Source organism: Rhipicephalus microplus, chromosome X (genome assembly GCF_043290135.1).
Source record: "Rhipicephalus microplus isolate Deutch F79 chromosome X, USDA_Rmic, whole genome shotgun sequence".
NCBI classification, from domain to species: domain Eukaryota; kingdom Metazoa; phylum Arthropoda; class Arachnida; order Ixodida; family Ixodidae; genus Rhipicephalus; species Rhipicephalus microplus.
Window position 1 is genome coordinate 85695223 of NC_134710.1, and position 19620 is coordinate 85714842.

Genomic DNA, 19620 nt, shown 5'->3' on the forward strand with positions numbered 1-19620 from the left:
CAATTAATGTATTTTTATACGTGTTTTGGTAAAATTTTCTCTAGACTTCTTCGAACGTCCACTGTATAAAGAAAATTTGCAGTGAAGCCTGGGATGAGGCTGTTAAGTTAGTTGTACTAGTGGTAAAATGTGAACACTTTTCTTGCCGTTCTTTAATCGTGAAATTTATTGTGAAAATGTTAGATTCGTTGTGTCTATCTGGAGGAATGGGGAGGGAATCTCACTTGTAGGTTTATGTACAAATGATAATTTTAAATGAATCATTTCTAACATTTTTTGTCTTTTGCCTGGTATAGGATGTTGGTCATATCTTTTGCAGGATATCATTGGGTGGAGTGAGTGATCAAGCAGACATTAGGGGTCATCGCAGGACGTACATTGGTTCTATGCCAGGCAGAATCATCCAAGGACTGCGAACTGTTGGTGTCAAAAACCCTGTGTTTTTGCTGGATGAAATTGACAAAATGGTGAGATGAGTACATTTGTTAGCATATTTCAGTTTTCATGCTTAAAACTGCATATTTATGTAGAAGGCATTTTGTTAATATATGTGATAAACTTTGTGAGCTCTTCTACAATTGAGATTGTGCCTGAAAAAACTTCAGGAAGGTGCAATACTGCTGTGAAATGTCCATGCAGAAACTCAGTTACACATTGTTACGTTGCATGCATGCATTTTCTAAGTATGTTCACAAGCTTTACTTTTCTGTACATGAAATTTTTACCACTGTCACTAAAAGGGGAAGCGTACAACCATTGCATCTTGTCAGTTCTAACATGAGGCTGAAACTTGGAGAATAACAAAGAAAATGAAGAAGGTAAGGACCACACAACATATGATTGAATGAAAGGAGGCAGAGAAGTAAGTATTGCAAAGAGATACGAAGACAGCAGAGTGGATCAAAGAATAAACAGGGGTAACCAGTATCCTATAGCTGACATTTAAGGGCCAGAAAACAGGCTCCAACTCTTTTTGCACCCCGCAAACAAACTCCCCAACTTGTACAGTAGACCATACAACTCGTACAGTAGACCACGACGATCACATTTTCTGAATACATATTATAGCGCTGCATGTCGTACAGACTCTCCATTTAGAAAAACAATCCCGTTCCTGGTTGCTTCGTCTGACCAATCCTCCTCGTACACGCTCAGTGACTAAAGCTTGCTCATGGGCTACTTTACGTACACTGAGCTCGTCGATTGTCCTTTGCCCTATGAAACAGTGCCTTGGCCTTGGGGTGATGCAGTTCTCACCACATAGTTTGTTTTTTCGTTTTCCTGTGCTGTCCTCTGCCGTTTTGTAGAGCCCAAGACTACTAGGAGAAGCAGTAGTGCCAGAATGAAAGCCTCTGTGATAAAGAGGTGTCTTGCTACTTTATTGCTAGGGGAGGGGTGCTGCTTGAACTGCGTTTTCTTCCCGCGCCGCTATGACACATGCTCATGTTGGGGATGCCCTGCTCGGTTGTTGGCTGCGCGCAGATGACGTATTGCTGATGTCATGTTACGCTGCTGAAGTGGGCGGAGTCATGACAACAGGCTACACCTTTCCCCTCCCTTTTGCAGAAAATGGTGGCAAGGCCATAGGAAAATTTGAAACCTGCTGATACAGATGTTCTTATCCCTGTAACTTCCTTATTATAGGACGCATTTGAATAATTTTTGTGACAACATGTTCACATAGCAAAAATGCGCATATTTCTTTTCATAACTATTGTTGGACTTCGAGTTTGTTTACTGGCTCGTTAAGCAGAAAAATAAGGGGAGGGGGGGACCTGGGCAGGTTATGTCACAGTCGCTAGAATAATGAATAATTCATGGTCAGTTAAGAGTCATTATCGATGCCAAGGGGTAGCCGAGAACAAGAGGTTAGCTGATGCGACAAAATTGAAAAATTGGCAGGCTTAAAGTGGATTCAGTGCACACAGGATGGGCTTTCTTGAAGACCATTAGGGGAGGCTTTTGTCTGGCAGTTGACATAGAATAGGCTGATATTGATGATGATAACATGAAATTTTGTTTGTTTTAATGCACTTGTGCTTGCAGTGTGTAGAATATTGCAAAATGGTTTAATATATAGTTCCTGTTTGTCTTCTCGAGTCTATGGGTTAGAAGTCCAGTTCTGATAGGAAATCACTGCACATGATTGTGTGGTATTGCGGCGCGGTGAGCCGCTATCACGGAAGAGAGAAACTCGTACACATGACTGCCGCCATGGGCTACCGACGACTGCCGGTGTTTATTGTACGGTGGACTTATATACACGACAAACAGGTACATAGATCACAGCGCCATCTCTGGTGGCGTCGCAGAACCAATACGAATACACAACATATTCCCTCTCTTATTTTTTTTTTTAGTTGATTAGTAATTGTTAGTACGTGTTAGTGGAGAGGCATTTCATCTATATACAGTAAGCATGGAATATTTACACAACTGTACACTCAAAATGCCAAAAACTTTACACCAAAATATACACTCAATTGCAGCAAGCAGACGCGTTCATGTCACTGGATCCACTCTAAACGTAATCCATAAATCTTCGAGGCGGTCGTCTCGTCTTCGCGGGTAGCTCCCGACGAGAAGGCGGTTGTGAAGAGGGTGGAGAAGAGACAGCCTGTTGTGTCTCTTGCGATGCTACACAAGGGCTGCACAGAACACTAGGCACTTCACTGAGGGGGGTACTGAGTGGCACTGCTGATTGCCCACTGTCACCAAGGCACAGGTGACGGGCTTGAAGGCTGTGCTGAGTGAGCGTGAACATCTGGCGTTTGGATGACTGGGTGAGGCTGGGCGGCCTATGCAGGAACCTTGCTCAACTTGGAGGAGTTCCATGTTCGCCCATCGTCTAGGCAGAAAGAGGCTGGCCCTCGTTGTTCCACCACCTTCCGAGAACGACTGAACTAGAGGTCTCCTTTAAAAGATGCCGGCTTCTTCACACGGACCATGTCTCCAACTGCTATGTTTGGTTTCTTGGCTGCACGGCGGAAGTCTGTGTACATCTTGCTGTATTTTTGCTTCTGTGCGACTCTCTTCCGAAGCAGGCCAAGTTCTTTGGCAGGGTCTGTGAAGAATGATGGGGATGGGTGCCCAATGATGTCCAGTCGTGTTCGGGGCAGTCGTCTATGTAGGAGCAAGGCTGGTGCTACTCCCGTGGTTGCGTGAGGTGTGCACCGGTAAACACCCAAGTACTCCAGTGCCGCTTGTCGAAGAGGGCCATGTTCTAACGCAGCAACCTGTACAAAGTCCTTAAAAACACGATTAAACCTTTCGACAAGTCCGTTGGCTTGAGGGTAATACACCGAAGAATGTGTCAGTCGGATACCACGCTCATCCAAGAATTGCGAAAATTCTCGTGAAGAAAATTGGGGCCCGTTATCAGTGACTATCTCGTCAGGGTATCCCTCGCGAGAAAAAATTGACAGCAAGAAGTTGGTGATCGTTCTTGTAGATACCTCGTTGGAGAATTGAACTTCGGGCCACTTAGAAAAATAGTCAACCAGTGTAATGGCGAACCTACAATCTTGAGGAGCTCTTTCCAGAGGGCCAACAATGTCTATGGCGACTTTTTGCCAAGGGCGCTCTGGAAATGGAACAGGTTGCAGTGGAGCAGGTGCCGTTTTCGCACTCCTGTCGGCCTTCTGACAGATGCTGCAGTTTTGTATTGCGACTTCTGTTTGCCGGTCCATACCCGGCCACCAAAACCGTTCTCGAAGTCGCGCTTTCGTCCTGACGATGCCGGGATGAGCTTCATGCGCTGTGGAGATTACCTGATGCGCAAGGGACTGTTGAACTACAAGTCGCTCCCCACGAAGAAGTAAGTTGGTTACCACTGACAACTCGTTGCGTAGCATGAAGTACGGCAGCAGATGGCTTGGGACGAGCTTGTGTGGAGGCCATGACGAAGTAACGTATTCCTTGACTTTTGCCAGAGTGTCGTCGTCACTGGTGGACTGCTCGAACTGGTCCTTAGCGATGCACAGCGGCTCGACTAGGAACACAACTTCTGTAGAGTCGTCTTTAGGTTGAGGTGTGCATTCCGGCTTACCTTCCGCTGGAAGACGTGACAGCGCGTCTGCTACCTTGTTCTCCGAGCTCTTGCGGTATTCGACGGTGTAGTTGTAGCGTAGAAGTCGCTCAGCCCACCTTGCAATGCGAAAGGGACGTCGCCCTGTTCCCTTGTTAGACAGCGACGCTACCAATGCCTGATGATCCGTCTGAAGAGTGAAAGGCCGTCCCCACAAATAAACATGCCACTTTTCGCATGCCCACACGCAAGCCAATGCTTCACGCTCGCTGGCGGAGTACTTCCTTTCTGCATTGGTTAGAGTGCGCGAAGCAAACGCAATGGTCAGGCTTTTCTGACCGTCCACTTGCTGCAAAACGGCACCTAGCTCGTATGCAGAAGCATCAGTTGTGACAGTCACTGGAAGAGCTGGGTCAAACATGTGCAACACCTTGTGGGAGGCCAGAAGAGTCTTCACTCTCTCAAAACTTGCTTGGGCGGCTGTGTCCCACTCAAAAGGTATGTCTTTGCGCAGCAGTCGACGCATAGGCTCGACTTCCTCGGCTAGCCTAGGAATGAACTTTGCGTAGTATTCGACAAGTCCTAAGAATGAATGGAGTGTGCCGGGTTCTGCTGGTGTGGGGGCGTGGACGATTGCATCGACTTTGTCAGTGCGGAAGGCATGGCTTGAAGGGGTGCTATGCCTTCCGCACTGACACGATGTCCAAGGAAAGAGAGTTCTGTTGCATTGAAAACACATTTTTCGTTAAGTTTCAGACCTGCTTTCGCAATGCGATGCAGAACTTCTTCCAGGTTCTTCGCATGTTCTTTCTCAGTCTTCCCGAAGACGATGATGTCGTCTATGTAACAAAGAACACCATGACAGCCTTGCAGGATTCTTGTCATGAGCTGCTGAAAGGCTGCTGGGGCCAACGCCAATCCAAAGCAGACCCTTTTAAACCGAAAAAGACCCTCGTGCGTAACAAACGCTGTGAGATCCCTGCTGTCCGGGTGCAGCAGGACTTGGTGGTACGCAGAGGCGAGGTCTAGCTTTGAGAAGTGGCGGGCTCCGTTTAAGGCATGCAGCAGTTCCTCAGTGTGAGGCAGCGGGAAGTTGTCGACCACAATGGCTTTGTTTGGCTCCCTTAGGTCAACACAAAGACGGATGCTTCCATCTTCCTTCTGGACTGCGACGATGGGAGAAACCCATTCGGAGGCATCGATCCTTTCGATGATGTCGGCAGAGAGCAGGGTCTGTAGTTGGTCGCTTACTGGTTGGCGTACTGAGAACGGGAGGCGCCTCAACTTTTGGGCGACTGGGGAGACTGCCTGTTTCATCTTCACCTTGTGCTGAAAACCTCTGACAAGGCCCAAACCTGGGGTAAACAGGTGAGAAAACCTGGCCCACAGCAATGCAGGCATGCCAAACTTTGGCTCACTCTGCGGTTGCTCTACGATAGCGCCTTGCGGTGGAATGCGCCCTTGTGCGTTTGAGCTCGTTGCAGGCAACGTTGAGGTTGCGGAGGTGGACGTTTGCTGAACGACCGTGTGCAGGCAACGTAGCTCCTTCCCTGAAATTTGAAAATTCAGGGCTTGCACAGCATCTAATCCCAAAAGGGAGGTCCCACTGCGCGTTACGTAAAGCGGTACGATGGCTGTTCGTGCCTTGTACGACAGCGTTGCTTCAAACAGGCCAAGCACAGGGATCTTCTGGCGTGAAAAGTCAAACAGAGTAATGCTGGGGGTCCTGAGTTGTACTTTATCTTGAAAAAGGTTTCGAAAGTGACCTTCCCCAATTATTGACACTGCAGAGCCTGTGTCGATGAGAAACGAGACTTTGCGCGTGAGCGGCTTCGGGTTAATCACCGACACGTCGACGTCACCATACAGGCCTCTGCGTTTGTTTGTGCAAATAGTCAAAATACTGTGACCGCTCTCAGCGTCATCGTCCCAGAGGAGTTCGCGGACTGGTGCAGGCCTTCGTGGTTGGCCGCGACGCGAGCTCCGACAAACTCTCTAGAAGTGTCCGCGGCGTCCGCAACCATAACAGGTGCGGCCGCGGGCGGGACAGCGCGACCGTTCGCATCCTGTTGCGCTGCAGTTATCGCAGTTATCACGAGATACGGCGTGCAGGGGGTCGGCAGCGGCAGTTTCCGGCTTGGGCTTGTAGTTTTGGCGAGTGCGCGACGAGCTACGACGATGCTGACTAGGGGGGCGGGACCCGTTGAAGCGAAATCGGGGGCTATCATGCCTAGCCGGGTTGCGTCCGCGTCGGCGCTGCGTAATGCAGTGAATCGGGTTCGCGAAGGTTTCAGCTTCTCGGCGAGTTTGTTCGCGAAGTTTGGCAATTTCTACCGCTCGGTCCAATGTCAATGCGTCGCCTTCGAGGAGCAGTCGTTCTCTGAGTTGCGGGCAAGTTACTCCGGCAACGAACTGTTCGCACAAGTTATCATCCATGGTAGCGGCGAAATTACACGGGGCTGCCAGTTCCCGGAGCGCCAAAGCAAATTCGGCAACCGACTCACCGGAAAGCTGTCGACGATCACGAAAATGATGACGTTCCACTCGGACGTTGACGGTGGCGGTGAAGTAGTGTGCCAGTGTGTCGACGGCAACGTCGTATGGGTCCGGAGGGCTTGCGGCAGCGGTGTGCGCGGACGTCTGTTTTTCCGTCGACTTGCTGACCGTGGCTTCAGTTGAAAGTGGCGGCTGGGGTGGGGGCGGTGCCGGCAAGGCGTCGAAAATTCGTTGGCCCTCGGGGCCCAGGCAGTGAAGCAGAAGCGCGCGACGGCGGGATGCTGGCCACTCGTCGGCGCCGGACGCGAGCACGAAGTTATGGAACAACCGGAACCAGCGGTGCCAAGGAATCGCTGGCGTGCCCGGAGTCTCAAGGAACGGCGACGGGGGAGATATACCGGTGGCCATCCTCGTCGCCAATGTGGTATTGCGGCGCGGTGAGCCGCTATCACGGAAGAGAGAAACTCGTACACATGACTGCCGCCATGGGCTACCGACGACTGCCGGTGTTTATTGTACGGTGGACTTATATACACGACAAACAGGTACATAGATCACAGCGCCATCTCTGGTGGCGTCGCAGAACCAATACGAATACACAACAGATTGCCTTTTCGTGTAGCTTTGACTAGTGCACCAAGTTTTTTTTCTGTTCAGTATAGCTTTCAACACAAATCTTAACAGGAAAATGCTTAATGCATTTGAACCTTTTATTGATATAAAATATGTTGAGCTGGGATATTTTTTTGGAGACTATAGTGGCATTGCAGTGAAGCCTTTTATGTGTTAGTCCATCTTTATAGATCTTATTAACATAGGGTGATCTGTAAAGGATGGGCATGAAGAACTGAATTTTGCACATTAATCTTATGTACTTGTTGTTTATGATGAAGCATTTCATTAGCCTTTTTTTTTTTTTAGACACCTGGAATTCATGGTGACCCTGCTGCAGCTTTACTTGAGGTCCTGGATCCAGAGCAGAACTGTGCCTTCATTGATCAGTATCCTTGTGGCATTTTGGTGCCTTAGCTTTATGTAAGATCAAAAAGCTTTGTGCATTTCATTTCATTTTATTTTACCCCCAGGATCGAAGAAGTGGCTTGTTTAGTGATATATATCCTCAGCTTGTGTTGCACTCATTACAATATTTCTGATGACTTGCTTATGACTGTTCCTACTTACCTAGAGTTTGCAGTCTTCAAAAAAATGCGAATGTGGTCTTCTGTGTCATTGCTCTGGGTGGCTTTGGCAATTTGCATGTTATTTATGACCTGTTGCTCTAGTGGACACTTAGACTAATAGCACCCATTAGGTGCCTCTTTCCTGAAGTGTGGAGGAACTAAAGAAAGATGCCCTATCATGCTTCTTGGGGGGAATTTATCTTGTATTTTTGATGTGGCACTGTCTTACAATTAGGGTTCAGTATATATATATATGGTGCAGATTGAGGGAAAAAAAAATGAAAGAAAGGAAGCCAGGTAATTATGGTTTTTACTTTGTTTTCCCAGAATTATGTTTTGACTGTAAAGTGTCAGTGAAAATGAATTTAGGACACTGCTTACACTCATTGGTACGTGGATGCAGCTCAAAATGTGTTCCAAACAAGGAGCATGTCAGTCAGTCTGCTGCCTTACCAGTCTTTAGGTTTCTTCTTATTTTCCTCTTTTTTTCTGCTGCGGCTACAAAAACAAGAAACCACAGGGGTGTTTCAGCAGAGAAATCAGTGGGGAAGGGGGAGGTGTAGCACTATATGGCATTTTGTGTGCTGTACTACGGTACTTCTTTCGATTTGTCTAGTATTGGATTTTGTGTATCAGATGCCACTGCAGTGTCATTAACAAAATGGAATAACGTGAGGGGCTGATTTCTCTGTTAGACATAACCTAATGATGTGAACTGACATTGATGCCAAGGAAAGCAACCGTCAAATTATGCATCTGGGTGTTCCTTATCCACATTGTTTGACATTTCTGCACATGTAATCTTGGGAGTATTGTGGGTTTTATCCTCACCAATGGCAAATGTAATTTTTTGTCCACATTAAGTTGTTTTCATTTGTCATAATTGCTACAGTACAGTTAAGCAACGATAAATAATGTCACCTTTGATTTTCTTTGTTTAATTGTCTGTTGGCTTAGAGTGTCAAAAAGTAAAATCATCAGTCATGCTTCATGTTTCAGCATCAACAAGTTTAGCAAGCCTATAAGAAAACCCAGTGCACCTAATGTGAAAAATTATCTACAAAAAAAGTGTTAGGCAATGTTTTTCTGTAAAAATATATTCTCGGAAACAAAGAATTTTCAGATGGGAATAAAAGTAAATCAAGTTCTGTGGGAAACCTTACAAAAATAAAAATTGACAATGCTGAACCGTAACTTTAAGGTGCATTTATTTTGCTACTTGAATTTAGTCGAACGTCTCAGATTGTTTAACACTACCAAGTTTCTTGTTTTTCTTTTCTTTTTCTTTTTTTATTGCTGGAGCCTGGACAGTACTTCGTGTATATTTGAATATATGATAGCCGTCTGCACTGGGACAGTGATATAAGGTGCACAGTGAGTGGTGCCAATGCATTGTGCTTTCACTTTTTCTTTTTTTTTTTTCAATATTTATCCATGCTTGAAAACTAGAAGGCATTATGATGTGCATACTCGTGCAAGGTTTGCCACTTAGGACGGTATATATAATACCATGTTTTGCAGGCTACAAACACAGACATGTTTTTGGCATTTGTTTTACTTCAGTGCACTTAAGACGACTTGATATGCAATTTATCATCAGTGGGCAGCCATTCTGAATTTATTATTTATTTATTAGGCATAAAGGCCCTAGCAGGAGGGGCATGTTGTGAATAATTATTTATGGTGATTTGTTCTTATTGTTTTTTGTGTACAATATCAGTAAGATGGACACTTCAAGCGAAAGTTTCAGGATGCTGTCATTGTCATTGCTGCCGTGTTAGCAAATACAAGCCCCAAGGGAAGTAAGATGCTATTGTGCCCTTCATGCTTTTTATTGTAGAATCAAGAGAAAGCATGTGTCAGAGCTTGTCATTTTTATGTATGTGAGGGAGGGTAGACGCTTCAAGGACGTTCAGGCCAGGGCAATTGGGAGTGGTAGGGACGAGTCTGTGTCCTTCATTTTGTTAGCCTTGCATGGGGAGGTCAAAAACAAAAGATGGTGCCCTTCTTGACTCTGCAGGTCCTCAACACTTCCACACCCTATCTTGTAATTAACAGAGCTGGGGGTAGCTTCGTGTGACTATCCACCAGCATCCCTGGATTTCTGCGCGCCGAATGTTAAAGCTGGCATTATACTATTAGAAAAAAAAAAAAAAACGTTCACTGCTTTTTATAGCTTCCATTTGTGCTCCTCATCTTTGCCAGTGTTTTGAAAGCTAGTGTTGTGGATCCCTGTTTGTGCAGAAATAATGCTTTTGAATTTAATTAATTTGCAGATGTTTATTTAACTATGCTGGACTGATAAAACTATGGAACTTTTTATTGGTATTAGATGTACTGCCGTTGCTATCAAAGCTTTGGCTTTTTTTTTAATTGTGACAAAGACTTGCCTTTAAGACATAATATTTTTACGAGTATGTTTGTTAAATGTGCGCCGTTATGCCGGTGTTGTGTATGAAGTGAAGTAGTGTTGTGGAATGTGTTGTCATGTATTCAGCGGTTGTAACTGGCTGTGTCACTGTAGCGAAGGCCGGCTTGAAAGAAGTGACAGGAGCGTTCTGGCTGCAACCCTTTACATGTCTATATAAGGTGGTATGCATCTGCTTGCATTGCTGGAGTGGGACAATACAGGAACGTATCACCAACTCATAAATGTGACCAGTTCCACGACAATATAACGGCCGGTGTAAGGGCCACCCCTGCCCGAAGCCTCCTAAGCACAACTTCCTCCGCCCTAGTAACGTGAGGGGGGACAGAGGAGACACACGGTGGAATGAGAGCTCGTGTATCCTGCGGGAGAACATTTTTACGGACATGGAATAAGTTTTGGGGGGATGGTGGAAGGGGAATAGCTAGAAGCTCCATGTCTGGAGGGCAGTGCACCTGCTGGTCAGCAGCAATGTTGTTGTGGGCTTGCAGCATGGCCTTGAATCCAATGTACTTTTACGCAAGTAGCTGTATTATGGTTCAGCTTATCAATCGCCTCGCAGATCTCCATCACCTTGTGTACTTTCTTGAGCTCCTTAATAGCTCCTAAGGAATCAGTGTATACGTCAATCTGCTTAATTGTAAGCAGCTTAGAGGTGGCATCCTGGATTGCATCATGTATGGCTTGAATTTCCATCACAGGAGGAGTGGCTTCCGTAGATAGATAACGCTGGTGGCCACTTAAAAAATTATGCGTAGTACTCAGGAATGATGTCCTTCTGCCGTCTTATAGGATAGCAGCATCTGTACATAGTTTGCAGGTATTAGTGCATGGGGCCTCGATGATCGAGCATTCATCAATTGTAGATGATGTATCGGAGCGCAGTAACTTTGTTGTCTTACTAAATGTGATGGTGGTGAATTCCCAGGGAGGCATAGCCTCGGGCTGGTTGTCAATGCGAGAGCCACATTGGAAGTGAGCTTTTGATCAAAACTGTTTCTCTCTTTCTTTTTTTCACTTAACTAATCTTATTGTGTAATATCTGTTAATATGGAAAGAAAGCGTCTAGTTCAGAGTAATTTTTAGAGTGTTTTCGACATGAAATGTGTAGTATACTTTCAGTAAACCAAAATATTTTAAATGGAACTCCTGCTTAAATGGAACAACTGCCTGGACCGATTTGTACTTGAATTCGGCACCCCTGTTCATCTCTTAGTAAACAGATCTCCTGTTATATGGAACATATCTTCCTGTTCTCTTCAGGTTCCATTTAACAAGACCAGTTCCACTTTTAAAATTTTAGTAGTATTACGTATGCATCAAAATTTGTCTGAGGAATGCAGTCTGTTGTGCTTTTTTTTTTTAGACGTTTGGACTAGAGGGACTGGTGTAATTGTAAGTTTTTATTTTTCTTGTTCGTTTTCTCTCATTTTTTTCCTTATCGGCATTTTTCAGCTACTTGAACATTCCTTATGATCTTTCAAGTGTTCTGTTTATTGCCACAGCCAATACAGTTTCCACAATTCCAGCAGCCTTATTGGACCGGATGGAGGCAAGTGGCTTCTTGCACTGAGTCGCTTATGCTGGTATTTCCTGACAAGTATTGACATGCATGGGTGAGAGTGAATGTTGCAGACTTCAGCCCATTGAACGTTTACATTTACTTTTGGGCTCCCAGTGTTGTTTCTTAGCAGATGTCATGTAGGGGGAATGTTTATAGTTTTGTCTAATTAGATTGCAAAGTGTAAAAAATACAAAATTGAGCAGCTGTGCTTAATAATTCAAAAGTTTAACTAAAAAGCACTGTTGCTCTCTATATTTTTTTGGTAACTAGGTCATTCCTGTACCTGGTTATACTCACGAGGAGAAGGAACACATTGCTCGAAACCATCTCCTTCCTAAGCAACTGAAAGAGCATGGAATTACAACTGATATGATGCAAGTGACCAATGAAGCACTGAGAAAACTTGGTAAGATCCAGTGTTTGCTTTTATGAACTGTGACGTGTTAACAAAACATAAGCTTCCCATCTGTAGGGCCATTCACCATTGAATGTAGTGGGTTCCTGGTGGTGTGTTCCCTCATAGAAGCCTTTTGGACTAGAATTGTATGCAGAGTCAAGATTCTGATGGAATCTCATCTGGTTAGGTAGAAAGTGACAAAATTGCCTAATATGCTAAACTGGATGAAACTCCTGTCGAGGGCTGGAATGGCATTTTTTAAAGAAGCTTTTTTGTCTTAGTTTATACCTGTGTTCTGTCTTCACCAGAATTTTACTTTGTGGGGGAGGGGGGGTGTTGGGGAGGGGGGGTGTTGACCCCTCCTATAATCCCTCAATAACTTATGCTTCTGATCACATACGTTGGAATATGGACACTTTTGAAGCCACATCATCATCAGCAGCAGCAGCAACAGCAGCAGCAGCCGCCGCCGCCGCCGCCTGACTATGCCCACTGCAGGACGAAGGCCTCTCCCATATGTTCCGCCAGTCAACTCCGCCCTGTGCTTGCTGCTGCCACTTTATACCCGCAAAATTCTTAACCTCATCTGCCCACCTAACTTTGTCTCCCCCTAACCCACTTGCCTTCTCTGGGAATCCAGTCAGTTACCCTTAATGACCAGTGGTTATTTTGCCTACGCGCTACATGCCCGGCCCATGCCCATTTTTTTTTTCTTGATTTCAACTATGATATCCTTAATTCCGGTTTGTTCTCTGATCCGCCCTGCTCTCTTCTTATCTCTTAAGGTTACACCTATCATTTTCCTTTCCATTGCTCGCTGCGTCGTTCTCAATTTAAGCTGAACCCTCTTTGTAAGTCTCCAGGTTTCTGATCTGTAGCTAAGTACTGTCAGGATGCAGCTGTCATATACCTTTCTCTTGAAGGATAGTGGCAATCTACCAGTCATGATTTGAGAGTGTTTGCCAAATGTGCTCTACCCCATTCTTATTCATCTAGTTACTTCAGTCTCATGGCACGGCTGTGCGGTTATTACATGTCCTAAGTAGACATAGTCTTTTACAACTTCAAATGCACTATTACTTATTTTGAAGCGGTGTTCTCATCCGAGATTGTTGTACATTACTTTTGTTTTCTACAGATTAATTTTAAGAACCACCTTTCTGCTCTCCTTGTCTAACTCCGTAATCATGAGTTGCTATTTGACCCCTGAGTTACTCAGCAATGCAATGTGATCGGCGAAATGCAGGTTACTAAGGTACTCTCCATTAACTCTTATCCCTAACAGTTCCCATTCTAGGCTTCTGAAAACCTCCTGTAAGCACGCGGTAAATAATAGCATTGGGGAGATTGAATTCCCCTGCCTTACACCCTTCTTGATTGGTATTCTGTTGCTTTCTTTATGAAGCATTATGGCAGCAGTTGACCCCCTGTAGATTTCTTCCAGGTTGTTTATATATGCTTCGTCGACGCCCTGATTCTGCAGTGTCTGCATGACTGCTGATATTTCTACTGAATCAAATGCCTTCTCGTAATCTATGACGGCTATGTATAGTGGTTGGCTGTATTCTGAGCATTTCTCTACTACCTGATTGATAGTATGAATGGGGTCGATTGTTGAGTAGCCTGTCTTAAATCCTGATTGTTCCTTTGGTTGATTGAGTTCTGATGTCTTAATTCTGTTAGAAATTACCTTTGTAAATAGTTTGCATACGATGGAGAGGAAGCTGATCGGCCTGTAATTCTTCAAGTCCTTGTCATCTCCTTATGTACATATTAAGATGATGTTAGCATTCTTCCAAGATTCTGGTACTCTTCCCGTCAGGAAACACTTTGTAAACAGGGTGGCTAGTTTTTCTAACACAATCTGTCCTCCGTCTTTCAGCCGATCTGATGTTATCTGATCCTCACCTGAAGCTTTGCCTCTTTACATTCCCTCCAAGGCTTTTCTGACTTATTCTATCATTACTGGTGGGATGCCAACTGGGTTACTACTAGTTCTTATGTTAAGGTTGTGGTTATCCTGGCTACTGTACAGATCTCTGTTAAACTCCTTCGCTACTTTAACTATCCTATCCATATTGATAGTTACTTTGTCTTCTGTGTCACTTAGTGCATGCATCTGATTTTTGCCTATCCCACGTTTCCTCTTCACTGCTTTGACGCTTCCTCCTTTCTACAGACTGTGTTCGATTTTCTCCATATTATACCTTCTTACATCGGATACATTACTCTTATTAAACAGCTTCGAAAGCTCTGCCAATTCTATTATGTCTGTTGTATTTGAGGCTTTCATGCTTTGACGCTTTTTAATGAGGTTCTTTATCTCCTGGGACAGCTTGCCAGTGTCCTGCCTAAGTACCGTGCCTCCAACTTCCACTGCACTCTCCGTAATGATTATCGTCAAGTTATCATTCATTGCGTCAACACTATGCTGGTGTTCTCGATAAGAGCCGAGTACCTGATCTAAAGGGAGACTCTGAATTCCTGTACTTTCCATCTCAGTGCTAGCTCATTTATTGGCTTCATGCATATCAGTTTCTGTCATTCCTTCTTCAATTCCTGGCGAACTCGAGATGGTACCATTCTATGGTCACTGTATCGTACCTTGCCAAGAATTTGCACATCCTGCACATTGTCTGGCTGTGCACTCAGTATAATGTCTATTTCATTCTTACTTTCGCCATTAGGGCTCCTCTATGTCCACTTATGATTCTCTCGTTTTTGGTAAATGTTTAAGATCCGTAAGTTATTGTGTTCTGCAAATTCTACTAATAGCTCCCCTCCAGCATTTCTAGTACTTATGCCATAATCTCCTATTGCCTGGGCTCCAGCCTGCTTCTTCCCTACCTTGGCATTGAAGTCGCCCATCAGTATAGTATACTCTGTTTTTACCTTATTCATTGCCGATTTCACGCCTTTATAGAAGCTTTCAACTGACGCGTCATCATAGCTGGATGTAGGCACGTAAGCCTGTACAACCTTTATCTTGTATCTCTTATTGACTTTAATTATGATACCTACCACCCTTTCATTAATGCTATAGTATTCCTCTATGTTGCGAGCTGTATTTCTGTTGATAAGGAACCCCTCGCCCAGTTCTCTTTTGTCAGCCAAGCCGCGATAGGAAAGGACGTGGCCATTCTGTAGCACTGTATAGGCCTCGTCTGTCCTCCTAACCTCACTGAGCTCTGTTACATCCCATTTAACACCCTATAGCTCCTCGAATAGTACAGCTAGACATGCCTCACTAGATAAGGTTCTAGCGTTAAACGTTGCCAAGTTCAGGTTCCAATGGCGGCCTGTCCAAACCCAGAGATTCTTAGCACCCTCTGCTGCGTTGCAGATCTGACCGCCGCCGTTGTTAGTTGCTTTGCTGCTGCTGGGGAATAAGGGCCGTGAGTTAAAAGTTGAAAGTTGAAAGTTGAAGTTGAAATTTATTTCACCACAACGATACACCGTGATTTACACAAACAAGAAACAATTGTGGCATGGAAAGTAGGAAAAAAGCTGCGCTATAGCAGCTTGACTAGCCCCACCTCCCATTTGTACAAGGCAACAGAAACAATGGCACACCAAACTTCATACAGTGCTCACGTATGATTGAAAGAAAAAAGAAAAGAAAATAACATTCTAGTGGTTGTTTATGAAGTACAGAATAGATGCACACTTGGGTGTTTACAAACAAACAATTATTGGGAAAAAAGGCAACCAAAATAAGACGCTATAACAGAAAGGGGTACACTTAAAATTTCATGCATTTACAAGTACTGGGTGTAATTTTTCTGGGTTTATAACTCTTTATACAAACAGGTTTAATATATCACTACTTGAAAGGAGACGCAATTGCTGTTCTGTGAGCTTGAACTTATTTAGTATATGGGGAACAGAGTGCTTTAGCATTTGGAGTCCGTAATTTGTTCGCGGTCGGGGGATGTGCCAGTGTTCAGAACTCCGCATCGGACGCAACAAAATTTTCGGCTGTAAATGTGCTAAGCCTCTCAGGTTTGCGCAATTCTTTCGAATTTCAGACCTCAAAGACAACAACAAGTTATGTTCATATGCAACACAAAATTTTAAAACTTTAAACTTGACAAATAAATGGGATGTGTGTTCTCTGTAACCTATATTTGCAACAGCCCGCAAAGCGCTTTTTTGAAGTGTATACAACTTTTGTTTTGATGTTTCAGTTCCAGAAGCCCATACCAACTGACAATAGCGTAGATGAGAACAAAAAAGCGTATTAAAGATAAGAAGTTTCTGGGGGAGCGGTAGAAACGACTGACACCTTCTCAGCACGCCAAGGGCTTTTCTTAGCTTAATACACAATTGTTCAGTGTGAGAATTCCAGAACATATGTTGATGAAAGATGACGCCCAAAGTTTTGACAGTCTCTGAAAGTTCGATATTGAAATTATTTAGCATCAGTTTTTGTGTGTACGTACATGTTATTCCTTTCGCACGGAAAAGAACGGCCTTGGTTTTAGAGCTGTTGATCTGTAACGAATTTTGGCAGAACCATTTCAAAAAATTGACTAACGTTTTATTAGCTGCTTTTATCAAATCGTCTATATTTGTTCCCGTAAAGAATAAGCTTGTATCATCTGCATAAATAATGTACGTTATTGAGTGATCCACATTTACAATATCATTGATATAAAGGTTTAATAGTAGAAGAGGTCCTAATATGCTTCCCTGTGGTACACCGCGTTTGATTTTTTTGGGCATAGATGTTTGCCTATTTATAGACACACACTGGTACCGATCACTAAGGTAGCTTTCTATTAAATCGAGCGCGATGCCTCTAATCCCGTAATAAAACAATTTTTCTAACAAGGTTTGGTGATCAATTCTGTCGAACGCCTTCGTAAAGTCTATGAATACGCCTAATGTTAGCTTTCTTGCTTCAATGTTGCCCAGTATCAACTCTTTTTGATGCAACAGCGCTGTCTCCGTCGATACGCCAGACCTGAACCCATATTGTGCTGTTGTAATCACAGAATGCGAGTCCAAAAATTTATACAATCTAGTGAAAATGATTTTTTCTAGAGCCTTTGAAAATATAGGTAATACCGATATTGGCCGGTAATTACTCATTTCATTTTTGTCACCACCTTTATAAAGCACTGCAACTTTGGCATTTTTCATCCGCTTAGGGAACATACCTGTGCTTAAAACAATATTATAAATATGCGTCAGGCAGGGTGATAATAAATCAATAACAAATATAACCGGTTCCATTTTTATGCCGTCAATGTCCTCACTTTTGCTTTTTTTAAGTTTCATGAAAACGTTGTTTACCTCAGTTTGCTCCGTAGGGTCAATAAATATTGAGGGGGCTATAGGTGTTGGCATGTAACTTAATGCATTTCCGTCGTAAGTACTTTCTGACAAAGAAGTAAAGTACCCATTGAATTTATTGGCTAATGCTGTTCCTTTAAATATATGATTATCAATTGTAATTTCGTCGACACCGGGCGTCCTATTACTTGAAGATATAATTGTGTTTAGTTTTTTCCACATTTGCTTGACATCTACGATACCGTTAAAAATAGTATGGTAATAGTTAACTGACGTATGCATGTGGGAGGTAGTGGCCAACACTTCTCTGGTGAAAGAGTGTATTGCCGGTGGTGGTCACTGGTCACTGGCTTCGTCAGCTCGTCATGATGCGACCACTCGCACATTCTTTCTATTATAATTATGACTTTATTAATGGCCAGTATGACGAAGCTCACGATGTGTTTTGGCTGGAAAAAATGATCTTTGGAACTTTCGAATTTAGTTTTCGAAGTAGGTGTTGCTGGCAAGAACTCCGCCAGCAGTGCAAAGACGCGAATTGCTGAAGCTACCGGCAATTGGAGGTTCGCATAAATCGCGATTTCCGCCAAACTGCCCTTTATTCACGATCCCAGAAAGAATGGGTAAACCATGACTTGCTGACGTTGCGTGAAACATGCAATAAGCTGCCCGCGTGTCACCGTTCAGTGAAGCCGTGCAGTGAAGCACGGCTTCTTTTCTGCAAGCGCACGTTTTGGTTGACCACGAGACCGTGTTTTTTTTTGTTTTTTTGTTCCTTTTTTGCACAGGAAGTAGCAAGGCTGCCACTCGTTAATATCGATACGTTGCATTACCTTGTGGCCATTAATAGCCGTCGTTCCGCGGATTCGCGGCGAAATCGGAATCTGTAACTGTCACATGGCACCCAAAGTTTTTGAATTAACCGGACTGGTGCCGGCCACCGCTTCAATTTATCCACTCAAACTTACATTGCAAAATACGGGACCGCGGAAATCCTTCGAATTCAGCGGGATTTCGAAATAACCGAGTTCGAACTAACGAGGTTTTACTGTATAATGCTGAACATCTCTTGACAACCAGTAAGCAACCTGTTGTGAAACCAGATGGCTACGAAGTTGTCTCTTAAAATTGAAACACAAATCGCAATGTAGGTGTTCTGTCAATCAAAACACAATCAATTCTAGAGACTTCTGCGTTTACCAGGTCACAAAGTGACAGCTATACTCAATGACAACAACTAAATTCGTCAGATGAATATAGAATGGGTAAGCATGCATCATCTAATTACCATTCCTTTTTAACCACAATGACCTGTGCCTTTACGGCTTTTTTGATAGCTTGTGCAGTCTATTAGGTTACTATTTTTTAGGAAAGAAATGGGGAGGTTAGAGAGTAGACAGAACATTTTTTGGGGAAAGGAGCCTTCTTCAAGTCCTGAGATTGTTGCCATCGTATAGCATGATCTCATGTTCCTTTTTCAGTCTTCTGATTGTGACATGTGTAAACAAGTGTTTATAACTAGCAGCCTTACCGTCTCACACTTGCGATATGCCCAGTGATCAAGTACACAAGAGAAGCTGGAGTGCGGACGTTAGAGCGCAAAATTGGTGCTCTCTGCCGGGCTGTTGCTGTGAAGCTTGTTGAAAATGAGACCATCTGTCCAGTGGCTCTTCAGCAGGATCAGCTGTCCAACCAGAGTGCAGTAACAGTGGCTGTGGCACACCCTCCCTCTTTGCCCATCGTCATTGATGAAATGGCCATTGAAGGCATTCTAGGAGTAAGTTGTCATTTCTTCACAGGAATAGTCTTTAGCTTCTAAACACTGTCACTGTTCAGCTGTTATAGACTACACCATGATCTTACCACTTCCTACAAACTTATTGGTCGTAGAGCAGCAAAGGTTGGGAATCAGCAGATCTCATTAGCTTATGGTGTGCACCAGCTTTTCTGGTTTCTTAGATGTATATTGAGGAACGATAGGTATAAACGATTCAGTTCACCCCTTCTGTAAAATATTCTCGTAATATGTAGTCAAATTTGTAACACACTGAGAAAAAAATGCCTGAATATGCCTGGAGAGTGCTAATGCAGGGTACATTGGCAAGGTTTTAATTTTTAAATATCTTATTGTATTTAGGTAGCCTCTGCAGGAAATAGCATTATGAACAGTATTGTTACAGTTGCAGTTGAACCCATGGCTCCTTATCTACATTAGACGGCACTTTAAAT

General features: G+C 43.9%; 1 protein-coding gene across 1 annotated transcript in view; it reads left to right on the top strand.

Annotated features, from left to right (window-relative positions):
* LOC119176192 (lon protease homolog 2, peroxisomal) overlaps positions 1–19620 on the top strand; it is a 65209-nt gene that overhangs the window by 21031 nt on the left and 24558 nt on the right. Inside the window, exons 10-14 of the mRNA XM_037427359.2 lie at positions 320–467; positions 7445–7524; positions 11588–11684; positions 11967–12102; positions 18948–19168. Coding sequence (XP_037283256.2) covers positions 320–467; positions 7445–7524; positions 11588–11684; positions 11967–12102; positions 18948–19168 — 682 coding nt within the window. The remainder of the gene's footprint in view (positions 1–319; positions 468–7444; positions 7525–11587; positions 11685–11966; positions 12103–18947; positions 19169–19620) is intronic.